The sequence below is a fragment of the Haliotis rubra genome, unplaced genomic scaffold, assembly GCF_003918875.1.
Source record: "Haliotis rubra isolate DU_JTF1 unplaced genomic scaffold, ASM391887v1 Scf152, whole genome shotgun sequence".
Classification (NCBI taxonomy): domain Eukaryota; kingdom Metazoa; phylum Mollusca; class Gastropoda; order Lepetellida; family Haliotidae; genus Haliotis; species Haliotis rubra.
Genome location: NW_025765470.1, coordinates 1,672,313 through 1,685,702, shown reverse-complemented (window position 1 = coordinate 1,685,702; position 13,390 = coordinate 1,672,313). Strand labels below are relative to the sequence as shown.

At 41.8% G+C, this 13,390-nt stretch overlaps 1 protein-coding gene across 1 annotated transcript in view; it reads left to right on the top strand.

Annotated features, from left to right (window-relative positions):
- The window catches only part of LOC124270509 (thymocyte nuclear protein 1-like), a 31,278-nt gene extending 28,648 nt beyond the window's left edge, over nt 1-2,630 (top strand). The window contains exons 6-7 of the mRNA XM_046705527.1: nt 556-740; nt 2,218-2,630. Of these exons, the coding sequence (XP_046561483.1) occupies nt 556-740; nt 2,218-2,267 (235 nt within the window). The 3' untranslated portion in view covers nt 2,268-2,630. The remainder of the gene's footprint in view (nt 1-555; nt 741-2,217) is intronic.
- The last annotated feature ends 10,760 nt before the right edge of the window (nt 2,631-13,390 follow it).

The window sequence follows — 13,390 nt, the reverse complement described above, 5'->3', positions numbered from 1 at the left end:
ATTTAACGTTATAATTATGTCAGCTCATTTTTCTTGTAAACTTTGAATAATTCAACAGCATATTTCTTTCATTACATATTGCAGTGCAACTGGAATTTGGCTGGTGCAACTACGTTTTTATCTTAGGTTGCACCTGGTGCAAGTAGGTTAAAATCTCTTAAATTGAGCCCTGTCATCTGAGTACAGTCGAACCCCAATGTCTCGAACTCCTTGAGATGAATGTTTGGTTGTGTTGAATTCATCTCTCAGTTACTGCCAATTTCCGTATATTTATCATTATTTCTATGCAGACGGATGTTTCGAACACTTGGAAAAGTCGACACAATAGGGTTTGACTATATTTACAATGTCTGTGATGCAACCAGCTTCATAGTGACTGAAAAACTGCTGTCTGAAAACGTATAACAACTGAAAAATATGACTGCTCAGGGGTTAAAACTTAAACTTGTCACCCCATTTGTCAGCAGATGATTACAATGTTTTCTGCTCAATTTTTGCCCTCCTTCAGTGTTATAAGTTGTTGAAATGATAGCAGGATGTGTCCCTGTTTCCTAGCAAGGCCAGCACAGATGACCCTCGTTGGTTCATGGTCGACGTGAAGTATGAAAGGACCCTGAAGAGATTCATCTCGCTGGCCGAGCTGAAGTCCCTACGCCAGGAACACAAGCAGACTGGCGGGCCACTTAAGGACATAGCTCTCTTCACACGAGCCAGACTGTCGGTGCAACCTGTGAGAGAAGGTAAGACCCACTCATTCCATGCCATCCTTTTTCAGCCTGTTCAGACAGGTCAGACACATACCATGGTGTAAGGTGGTCTCTCATAGAGATCTGAATAATTACAACTAACACATCCTGATGAAGCCTTTAATAGATATTATAGCACAGCATGAACATTCGATGTCTTTATGATGATTGTCAGGATACAATAATCAAAACTTTATTTTTTGTTCACCATGTAAGCAGTGTATAAAATAGTTTTGAAATATGGCCGGTCCAAGGACTGGCTGTCCAAAAAGGTGACCAGTCTTGAACAAACACAGCCAGTCCCAAAAACTAAAACAATGAAAATATAATAGATAAGACGAAGTTCAAACCAAGTTAAATTTACTTTAACAAAGATTTCCCCCGACCAAAGGACGGCCTTACTTATTTGATAGACCGTCCTTCACAAAAATAGACCGTCAAGCGGTGGACGGGCTATGTTTCATACACTGCTGTGAGTTCACCATGTCATCCATTTATGAACAACCCATGGCTTGTGTTTTGCTGTGTAATATACATGTAGCAGTTTTTGATTTAAGTATAAGTGGTTTCATATATAGGTAAACAAGTTTGTCATGTACATAGCGCTGGTTCTCTGTGTGTATATAGCAAGTTCTTTGTGTATGTAAAGCTGGTTGTACATGCAGGTAGTAATTATTGCTGATCTTCAGTAACTTATTTCTTGTGTCCTTTGTATGGATCTGCCCTTAAAATCCAGTAAAGTTACTGTTAGTTCCTTGATATCTCAATGATTTGCCAGTGTAATGGGATCTTTTCCAGTTGTGAAATTTATACTATGAAGGAATGATTTCGATGAAGCTGTTTTCTAATGATAAATTTACCCATATAAATTTATACAGGCAATATTTGATCCGACTGAAACTTATTCCATGTGAAACTGATCATCGTTGACACCAGGAACTGCCTGTAAATCTCAGACGATCCCAGCCCTTTATCCTAACTATGTCAGCTACTCCCATGCCCACAGACTTCACCAACCTGTGAGGATCCGGGTTAGAATTGGTCTTCAGAAACCCAAGCTTGTCATAAGAAGCGACCAACAGGATCAAGTGGTCAGACTAGCTGACCTGGGCCCCGTTTCACAAAGCTCTCGTAAGCCTAAGATCTCGTAACTTTTCTCGTAGCATTCGTGCCTCCTATGTTACAGTATAGGAGGTACGAATGCTACGAGAAAAGTAACGAGATCTTAGGCTTACGAGAGCTTTGTGAAATGGGCCCCTGGTTGACACTTGTCATCGTATCCCAATTACCTTGATCGATGATCACTGGATTGTCTGGTCCAGACTCCAGTACTTACATACCCCGCAATATAGGTGGAATATTACTGAGTGTAGTGTTAAACGACAAACATACAAAACAGAACATCTACAACCTACGTTACTTAGACGCCTCCCATCCCACTGATTTACCTGCACCCATATTCTGTTGGCAGAGGAGTGGCAGTATATTCTGTCCCTGGAAGACCAGGAAGAAGGGAGCTAACTCTTGCCAGCTCAGCCAACTGACAGCTGAGAAACCAGTCCACTGCCAAGCAGCGAGGTAAAGCAATAAGGCCTCATTGAATCAAGATGAACTCTGCTTGTAGCCTGGTTGAGAATATGCAGTCCAGACTGACATTGTAAGATCTGAGGAAAGGCCAACTGAATGTATTGTTTCACAGATGCACCTGTTGCGTGTCATCCATTAATTAGCAGGTGTGTGTTATACCAGAAGAAGCATGGTAAGAAGGCATGTTGAAATAATTCCTCTGTTTGTCTGTTTTTCTTATTTGATAAATTCATTCTCTTCCAAATAAGTTTTCTTTTCCCTGCTGGAATTTTACAGGATAATAAATATGTAAATCGAGTTGTTGATTAATTAACTGCTGGTAATATGTGTGTTTGTGTTGTTTGACACAGTATCGACCAATATTCCAGCTTTATAAAGGCAGTGTGTAAATAATCAAGTCAGAGACCAGACAATCCAGTGATTTCCCATGAGTACAATTTTTGATGGGTTGGTTGGTTTGTTGTTTATTGAGCACTCAGCAATATTCCAGCTATATGGCGGCTATACACTATACTCACTTAAAACATTATTACATCTAGATCAAGAGTTAAATCCAGGCCTTGGATCTTAGTCGAACTGTTTGTTAAGAATCAATATTACTGTTTCAGCAATCTCACTGAAATATCATTTCCTGGAATATGACACCTCTCTGTGTGTAAACAGTGTCGATTGGAAAGTCCGTTCATGAGAGGCTGAGTTAGTAGAATTGTGATATCAGCCAATCAGCATTGCACATGTTATGTCATTAGTGTATTACAACAAAATATTCAAAGTGATCTGATATATGATTCTTTGTATCTGGAAAAGAACTTACATGAACACATGTTCTATTTGGGATTACGGTTTTTCAGTAAAGTACAGATTCTAGTACTTTTGGGGGTTTGAGTCCCATCTGGAATTCAAACTCCCACCCTCAGAGTCAGGCACTTAATCACCAGCACTGCGGCTTCCACTTCTGTTGAGTGTGGTAGATACTGACTGGGGTGCACCTGAGTGTGAGTTCAAATTTCCCCCATAAGTTCTACAAGCTGTAGTGTACTGAGGAAGTGTTATCCCAAATATACTTCTCATCAAAAGTTTAGACTAGTGTAAATATAGCAACTTACTTCAGGCATCTGTTCCAAACTAAATTTTGGAAAATATTCCATACTGTTTAAAGGTACTGTTTACACATGAACTGATGTATTGTAAAACAAATTCATAACGTTGAAAACATTATTGTCATGAGTTCAGTAAATGATAAAAATCAGTGAAAATTGGCGAATTCTTAACAAAACTTTACACCAAAACTGAGCTGTACACATGCACGATATTTGCACATGCTTTTCAGCAATTTGACGCATGATCCTTGTGCAATTGATCTGCATACAGTTGGCAGTTGGTTCCCCCAAGTTAGTGGAGAAATCAATCTTCGATGTAACCATATATATATATATATATATATGCATAACATATAGTGAGTGTATAAGTGAGTCTAAACTTTTGAAGAGAAGTATATTACATGTTACATATGACCAGTCTCTAAATAGTATTGTGTATTCTGAATGATAATAATGTTAACTTTGTAATAATACCGAATATTTAATGGTACACCATTATTTTGCTGTGGGCATTTTGTGCATTCTGTTGTTGAGAGCTGTTGCTTCACCTACAAGGATGAGTGAGTGAGTGAGTTGAGTTTTACACTGCACTCAGCAATATTCCAGCTATATGGCAGCGGTCTGTAAATAATCAAGTCTGGACCAGACAATCCAGTGATCAACAGTATGAGCATCAACCTGCGCAATTGGGAACCGATGACATGTGTCAACCAAGCAAGCGAGCCTGACCACCCGATCCTACAACAAGCATGGGTTACTGAAGGTTCATTCTAACCCGGACCTTCATGGGTTACCTACAAGGGAGTACCATCAGAGCCATAAAGTGTTTTGGGTGAGCTGTTGCTCATGTATATCCAAATTGCCAAATGATGGTGGAAATTAAATAAGGTTCACTTTTTCAGAAATCTGAAATCTGATTGGGTGCGGAACGACCCATGATTAGTTAGTATAAGGTTGTCTGATCTTCAAGAAGAGGTACTGCATCAGGATTAAAGATTTGTCCATTACCACATCTTTGTTTTCCTGTCCTGAATCCATGTGTCTTGTGGAAATATGTGCCGGATGTCAGCAGTGATCATGTTGATACATGTCTCAGATACAACTGCAATATTCTAGCAATATGAACCCCTGAAGCTCTGGGTTAGAATGAACTTTCAGACACCCATGCTTGTCATAAGAGGCGACTCACGGGATCGGGTGGTCAGGGTAGCTGGCTTGGTTGACATGTCATATCCCAACTGCGCAGGTCGATGCTGATGCTGTTGCTGTTGATTACTGGATTGTCTGGTCCAGACTCGATTATTTAGAGACCTCGCCATATAGCTGGAATATTGCTGAGTGCGTAAAACTCACTCACTCACTCTAGCAATATGACAGTTGTCTGTAAATATTCAAGTCTGGATCTGACAATCATGTGATCAACATTATGAGCATTTATATAAGCAATAGGAATACATTGATAAGTGTTAGCCAAGTCAGCGAGCCTGACCACCCGATCCCATAACTTGCATCTTGTGATGTGAGATGTTCCTCAAGATGGCAGCTGATACTGGACCACATCACATGATGGAAGGAAGCAAACAAAACAGGTAAAAGTCTAACAGCTGTTGCCATTGAACAGTCACAAAACATGTCATTACATCACTGAATTTTGTATGACATTGAGTAACACAGCATGGCACTTGTTGAAAGCAAGCACATACATGCTTTGTTAGAAAACAACAACGCAGGTCTCAATTTATGACAGTGGGAAAATTTATGTTGAAACTGTGCACAACTTTGTTCAGTTGTGTAGTTAATAGCTATGAACAATTCTGGTAAAAGAAAAAGACATAGCAGTGATAAAAATGAAAATTGGGAGCCACACCCAGTCAAAACTGATAATAGTATTGATCACCTTTGGCTGGTCTGGTGCATCGTGGGGGTGGGGTTCAAACAACTACTCTCTCTTTCCCCCCCACCCCCAACCCCCATGACAATTCCTTGATCCGCCTATGTGGTGTCATTCTCTGTTCTGTACGTCATTGTAATATTGAGTCACTGACTGAAAACTGAAAGAGGAAACAATTTGGTCACATATGGCCGGACACTGTGGACATTATTTGAAACACCAGTTGTTGCTCATGACATCAATCACACGTGTGTGTGTGTGTGTGTGTGTGTGACTGATGATCATTTCCAGTCCACCAGAACACAGTTGTAATGTTGGTGATGACAGTTAAAGTAACATCAGCACCATACAAGGACTGGCAAAATGTTGAAACAGTTCTTTGTTGTAGGTGTCGAACCAACATGAGTGTGAGTTTAGGTTTATCCTGCTTTTAGCAATATTCCAGCAATATCAAGGCAGGTGACACTAGAAATAGGCTTCACACAGTGAGGAATCGAACATGGGTCTTCGGCGTGACCAGCAAACGCTTCAACCACTTTGCTTCCCAGCCGCCCCTTTAACCTACATGAGAGGCAATGTGGTAGCCCAGTAGTTAAAGCGTTTGCTCGTCACGCCAAAGACCTGTGTGCGATTACCCACGTGGGTCAGTGAGTGAAGTCCATTTCTAATGTCCCCAGCCATGATATTGCTGATCCAGTAGCCTAGTGGTAAGAGCGTTCGATCGTGACGACAAGTATACCGATTCGATTCCCCACTTGGGTACAATGCCCATTTCTGGTTTCCTAAACTGTGACACTGCTGGAATATTGCTAATGCGTCGTGAAACCATACTCACTCCCTGTGGTCAAACCTTACCTTTAGATGGAATGTGTTCTGTTTAAAGTCAGTTTGCAAGAAGAGATTGTTGTGGTTCTGTAGCCATAGACCAGTTTTAGTTCCCAATAAGATGCTGAGGTATGAGTGCCATGCCTTGAACACACCTGCTTTGGCTCCAGTTAGAGAAATTGTTTCAGTGCCAAGGAAAATATGTTGTAGGCTCGTCAATGATTGAGGCAGGTCATGGTTATCGCTCGATGATATTTCGCATGCTTCGATATTCCCGCCACCGCCACCCTGGCGCAGCAGACCAAAGGTCTGGTGTCGATGAATTGACCTTGTCATTTAGTCACACTTATGTATTAATCTTTATTTGAAGCCCACAACGTTTGATTACAACTTTTCAAAATTTTACGTAATTTTCAGATTTGATATTTCCGAATCACAAGAAAGGGTGGTACATTGTCATTTCCGTAATATCCTCAAGCAGGGACTGATCTTGCAAGGGAAGTAACTCTTGGCTTCATCAAAACACCACAAGCAGCAGAAATCATTTCATTAAATTTTCGTCCAACTCGACAGAGGTCCGTTTTGCAATCTGAGCTTAATCTCATTTAGACCTCCAACCAAAAGGCGTAATCAAGTTAGGAACCGCACGCAGTATTAAAACAAAGCTGTGAGAACTGCTTGCCGCTGGACCACATGTTTATCATATGCCCGACTTGCAGCATGTCGTAATATAGACTGGAATTTATTAATTCAATTTTTAATTTGATAACAAATCAATTCACTGTCGAACATCTGCAGTTGTTGGACGCGTGCATGGCGGTAGTGTTTTAAGCCGTCTGGGCACTGTGCCACAAGAGCTGTAAAATCCTGCTTTCATGAAATATCTCGTCGAATTTCGCATCATGCAGTAGAGCTCTCTGAGACTGCCAAACATATCTGTGACGCTATCGGCACATCCCAAGAAAAAGAATATTGCATATTTTTAGTGCGATTTCAAACATGTCCTCCATGGAAACCATGTTGAGATGGCAGAGGCATGTCAGCAGACAATCATCGTCAATGGATATGTCATGCGTGGGAACAGTCAGTGGGTTAATGAATGCTGTCTGCGAATCGTCAGCAATGTTCCAACTGTTTCCAGTGGTAAATATTCGAGTTTCAGTTGTGACTGATCGAGTAAGAACAACCCATCTGATAGGCATACGGTGATTCTGGTTCGTATGTTCGTTGTTTAACGCCGCACTCGGCAATATTCCAGCTACATGACGGCGGTCTGTAAGTAATCGAGCCTGGATCAGACGATCCAGTGATCAACAGCATGAGCATGGATCTGTACAATTTGGATACGATGACGTGTCAACCACGTCAGCGAGCCTGACCTCCCGATCCCGTTAGTCGCCTCTTACGACAAGCATGGGTTGCTGAAGACCAATTCTAACACGGATCTTCACGGGCATCCCCATTTTGACTCTGAATCCATGAAAGGAACAGGTGAATCAGGTGAACCCATGCACCTGTATTCGCAATGTTGTATTTCACACAAGTTCTGCGATGACAGTGCAGATCAGCATTGGTAAAGTTTGTATCACTGGCAGCCCAGGCATTGATGAACCGCAACCCAAACTCATGCATGCCACCATGGTTGTCATATCGATATTGCAACTGATATATTGACCCATTACTGTTGGTATCATCATGAAGGTCCACTCAGGAAAAGTTGCAGCCCTCAGTCGTGCCGGGGTCGGTCCGGTAATCATTGGTTCGAATCATATGTGGGTGAATGCATTAACCACTGTACTCACTCCTGAGAAAAAGTACATCCAAAAGTTTTAATGAATTTGAAGAACATATTGCCCCCATAAATAGTGTTTCGTGGTTTCTTTCCGGATTTGATGTCCAGGGTTACCTCTCTTAAATAGATTGTAGATCCGCTGATTATGGGTTCTAATCCAAAATATGAAGGTCATAACTCTTGGACGTACCATAGACCATTGCAAATGGGTTTCCACAAAGTGGTAAAGAATTATTGCCTGTGATATTCTGGCGCTAAACCAACATTCAAACTATTTCCAAACACACCGTAAATCCACCTTGCTTGATATTTTTTAGAGAGCAAACCTGGTGCAAAATTTCTATATTTATTTAACGACAGTGTTCCAATGGTCTGTTATAAAAGTTTAAATTTAGTCAAAAATGTATTCCATTCAAAACAGCATTATGTCCTCAACATAGCTGTGTTGCTCGGAAATCCCTCCATAATTCTATAAATCTACTTGGATATTATTAACCATCGATTCCTTATTTGGATCAGCCCTTATGACCATCTAATCCTCAAAGTGATCCTTATCAGGCGAGTCGAGCATATAATACTCATACCGTTCCGTTTGCTTCTAATTTTGACAAGGTAACCGTGTTGGTCATCTCGCCCAGAAGTCACGTTTTCATTAAATTCTAATATTAGCCGTCCCCGCTGTGACTGCAGGCCTCCCCTCAAGTTACAGGAATCGATCAGACTGATTACATTTCCCGCCACTTTATTAACGCTTAGTTATGAGAAATTTCCACAAGAGGAGCTGTCTTATAGCGGAGTGTGTTGACACAGGTCGACCGCAGCAGTCCAGGGTCTGACTCACCGGACCAAGAAGGATCATCATGAGTCTGATCATGTGAGGGAGATCTTGGAGTAATGTTTTTGGGGAAAGCGGGGGTGGAACGATCACTATCTCACTTCCAGAATGCTGAAAACGGACTCAAGTTATTAAAGAATGTGATGGTATTTATGAATGACAGATAACAACTCGCGTACAGTGAACCTGGTTAACCCGAACTGGCCTTAATAATTCAAATAGTCCGGTTTCATTTTTTGTGAATTGACGAAAAATATCTCTGTATGAGGACGTTCCAAAAGAGTAACTGCCCGGAAATCGGTGTTTTCGGATTAAAGGGTGTCACTATATACAAACGTAACTGTGGTACAGTCTCAAAGTTACTAAACTGACACAGATTCAAAGACCAGAATACGTTCCATACTTCACATACATATAACTATGAATATGAAAGTAACATATTCATAGATACATATTCGCATCTTGACAGCCAGCTCTCTTTAAGATGGAAGGAAAGTCCAATACTGAAAAGCGTCATAAGAGCTCAAGGATCTTCTATCGCTCAGTTCCACACCATGTAACATCTCTAAATGGGTGAAGAAAGGGGCTTGAGGAGCCGCATTTTGCAGACTTGTTTCCATTAGGCATGCCAGGAAGCTTTGATCGTGGGCTCGAATCACGATTGGTCGTGATTGTCTAAATATAGGTATGCCAGTTTGCTCTCCATATTGTTAGGTTTTATCATTTGTAAACGACTGAGCCTTCGGCCACCTCCGTCTTTCCTCTCACGTCTGAGACAACGGGTAAATGAAATAATTTTCAAAGTGCGTTTACCACACTCTGAGCTAATAATTTAGTTAACATTCCTCAGAATTATTGGTTTATTTGCATTTGCTATATTAACGCCGATAGGTGGGGTCCGATGCTGCACATGGGAAGCCCAAATATACTGAACCGCAAAAGAAACGCAAGTCAAAATCCAGATTTAGAAAAACTTTACTTTTGACAGATAATGCATGAACACAGGTACATAATAACAATCAACACTTATTGCATGATGATCGGGACATGTCAGTCAATGCATGGAAACATTGTTGGTTTACTTTGCTTGAAGACAAAATCGAAATTGACCCAACAAGTCAGTAGCGCGTATGTCCACCTCGTGCATTCACTACAGCTGTGCACCGCCTGAACATGGAGTGAATCAGACGATTGACAAAGGCCCTAGGGATTGCCGCAAATGTCCGGATGATGGCTGCCTGGAGTTCTGCTGCAGTTGTCGGACATGGTCGGACTTCATTCAGTCGTCTCTGCAGCTCGTCCCAAAAATGTTCGTTCGGGTTTAAATCGGGACTGACAGCAGGCCATGGCAGTAGTCGGATGTTATGCTGCTGGAAAAATGCCTGAGTGACTCTAGCAGTGTGGGACCTGGCATTATCTTGCTGGAAAATGTGTTGCTGGTGTCGGACGCAAAATGGCATAACCTGGGGTCGGAGGATCTGGTCGATATCACGTTGGGCAGTGACTCCATTTCCCCGACCTGGCCCAACATTCTGGAAGAATACTGGCCCTAATCTCTGATTCAGGCCAATCGCTGCCCATACCATAACACTCGGACCTCCCCATGCATCATCTTGCATTACACATTCGTCAGCAAAGCGTTCAACTCGTCTTCGCCATATTCGAACTCGGCTGTCAGCATGAGAAATGCAAAACCGACTTTCATCAGGGAACAATACCAGTCACCACTGTTGATGACGCCAGTTTCGATGCAACGTAGCCCACTGCAGACGATTGTGACGATATCTCTGTGTGAGGATAGGACGTCGAGCTGGACGACGACAACGGAGGTGGACTGCTCTGAGTCTGCGCCGAACTGTATCTCCGCTTATTGCTCGGTTGTGACGTCCAATAGTCTGTCGGGCAGTCTCGTTGGCAGATAAAAATCGATCCCCGATGTGCGAACGTTGAATGTGTCGATCCTGCCGTGGTGTTGTGATTCTCGGACGTCCAGGACGTTGGCGGTCAGACGTGGTCTGTGTAGCTGCAAAACGTTCCTGAAGACGGTAAATGGTCGTTATGTGCACATGGAATGCATTGGCAACATCTGCAACACTCTGTCCAGCTTCAAGACGGCCGATGGCTTGTTCCCTCTGTTGCGTCGATAACCTGGGGATTCTTGGTGGGCGTTTGTCGGGAGAGATTTCAACCTGATTTGAGGGCATTTTTATACCCCTATGTGTCCGTGACATAATGCGCATCATGATTTTCATGGAAAACTTCTGCAACCACATCCCACGGCCAATTCAATTGCTGCGTTTTGGCGATGTGCAATATCCAAGAGAAATCACAAACAGAACCTGAACATTAACAAACTGTTTTTTCACAACAAAGGTAACCAATATGTAGTTACACTATAACATTTAACAATCTTCTGTCGAATATTTATTCATTTTGAAAAACTTGCGTTTTTATGCGGTTCAGTATACTTGGTGTGCCCAGCAACTTAGAATCACTCACTCACTCACTCACACCGTATCATGGCCAATGTCATCTGTTTTGCAAAGAAACTCGATATTCACCTACCTTTCATGGGCAAGTATCCGTCTGAACCGAGGTTGTTTCCACACGTTTACACACGGTGCGGCATGAATCAAAGAGGTGCGGTAGTGTAAACTAATTAGGGCTAATTGATTTGAAGGTGTCACTTGTTTGTTATGAAATTAGGATTAATTAAGAAGGAATTAATTAGGAAGTACTCACTGTTACGACTAAACACGACTGATAACGGATTTTAGTTTCGAATCAAAACATACTGAGAAGCGTTTTGTTTTCTTTCATAGTGATATGTGACGATATGCCCTGGTCGGATGTCTCGAAGTTCGGATAACTCGATATTTTTTCTTGGTCCCATGAATATCGAGACAACGGTGCTCGACTGTATATTCATGATCGCACCGTATTATTCCGTCGATCGCTGATTGTGGCATTATCGTGGACATGTTTCGGTTGGTTCCTGAATCTGAGGGCAAACAAGCATAGCTAAAAGAATTGTCAACCCGTGCGACTATTTTGCGCATTGATTCGGGTACATTTTCACCATATATTATCTATATTGCGGTTGCTATTTACAACACAGCGAACCTTAGTTGCTGTATAGTATGGTTGAACACAATGAACCGTGTCTTCGTTACATTGTTAGATACAAGGCTTGTGTAAAATGTAAATATATTCATGGAGTATTTTTTGACCGAAGTACTTGAAGTCATACGCGCATTCTGATTGGCTTGTCGTATTTCCGCACATAACATTCATCCATAGAAGGACGAGTGTTCTTGGTGGTAACGGGAAAGAGCGAGCGGTGACGAATGCTATCGATGCATACAAAAGAACAATGAAAGCATGACAACAATCATTTAACATGTTTAACACGCAATTCTTTCAGTTTCCAATATGGCTCCTATATCGGCCATGTGGCATTTTAACCCTCCAAACCGACTCAAAAACTTCTTTAAAAAATCATTTTTTCTTGAAAAGAACTTTAGTGAGTGAGTGAGTTTGTGACTTTATACGTCCACCCCGCATTTTAAACTTGTGGATCCGACTCTTTTAGTCACTGACACTTAAAAACCCTCATGACTTGTCATGTTGTGCATAGACATGCCTACGCAGCCAGATGAGACACTTTGTTGGTCATTTGACAACTGCCACCCTTTGGCGGTGTGAAGAGGATTGGTTGGTTGGTTGGCCGCACTTGGCAATATTCCAGCTATACGGCGGCGGTCTGTAAATAATCGATGGACCAGACAATCCAGTAATTAACAGCATATGCATCGATCTGCACAACTGGGATACGATGACATGTATCAACCAAGTCAGCGAGCCTGACCACCCGATCCCGTTAGTCGCCTCTTACGACAAGCATGGTTTACTGAAGATCAATTCTAACCCGGATCTTCACGGGTCGAGAAGAAATGTAACATTATTTAGATCACACATGACGATTTCGGATTTAACGTCTGTTTGATTAATTCGACGTTCGCGAGGACCTGTATATCATCATAAAAGGTTGAAATCCGAGCTCCATTAGGGAAACACGTAACTATGAAACAGACACCACGAGCAGCTTTAGTAAATAACCCGGCTTATAAAAGTTAAGGGTCAAATTACCCAAATTAACACTTAATAGATTCTTTGGGTGATGAAACCGATTTATTCGAGAGCAACTTGTACTCACAGCCCCCTATTCTGGTTCCTTGGTTTCCGTGTTGGCCCCAACACCGGGATCAATGTAACTCGTGGGTAACACGCGAGGTAATGCTGGCGTTATCAGTGGGATGTATGATTGAAGGGGATTAGCTGCAGGTAACTGTATCTGTACATTACCACGACAACAGACCAACGGACGACACAGGTGAGAGAAAACGTTGAAAAGAAAACAAAGGCAAGCTAAATAGATGCTTGCTTTTACAAGGTGGTTGCAGTTTTGTTATATACTTGTTGGATTGTTTTATTGCCATGTCTTTACACTTGTATCAGGCGATTTTAAATGCCACGTATTAAACCGTGTGAGACTTTCTTCACCGAGTTATGAATGCAGTTATATCGCTAGTTGAGATATTCATTCTTATTACC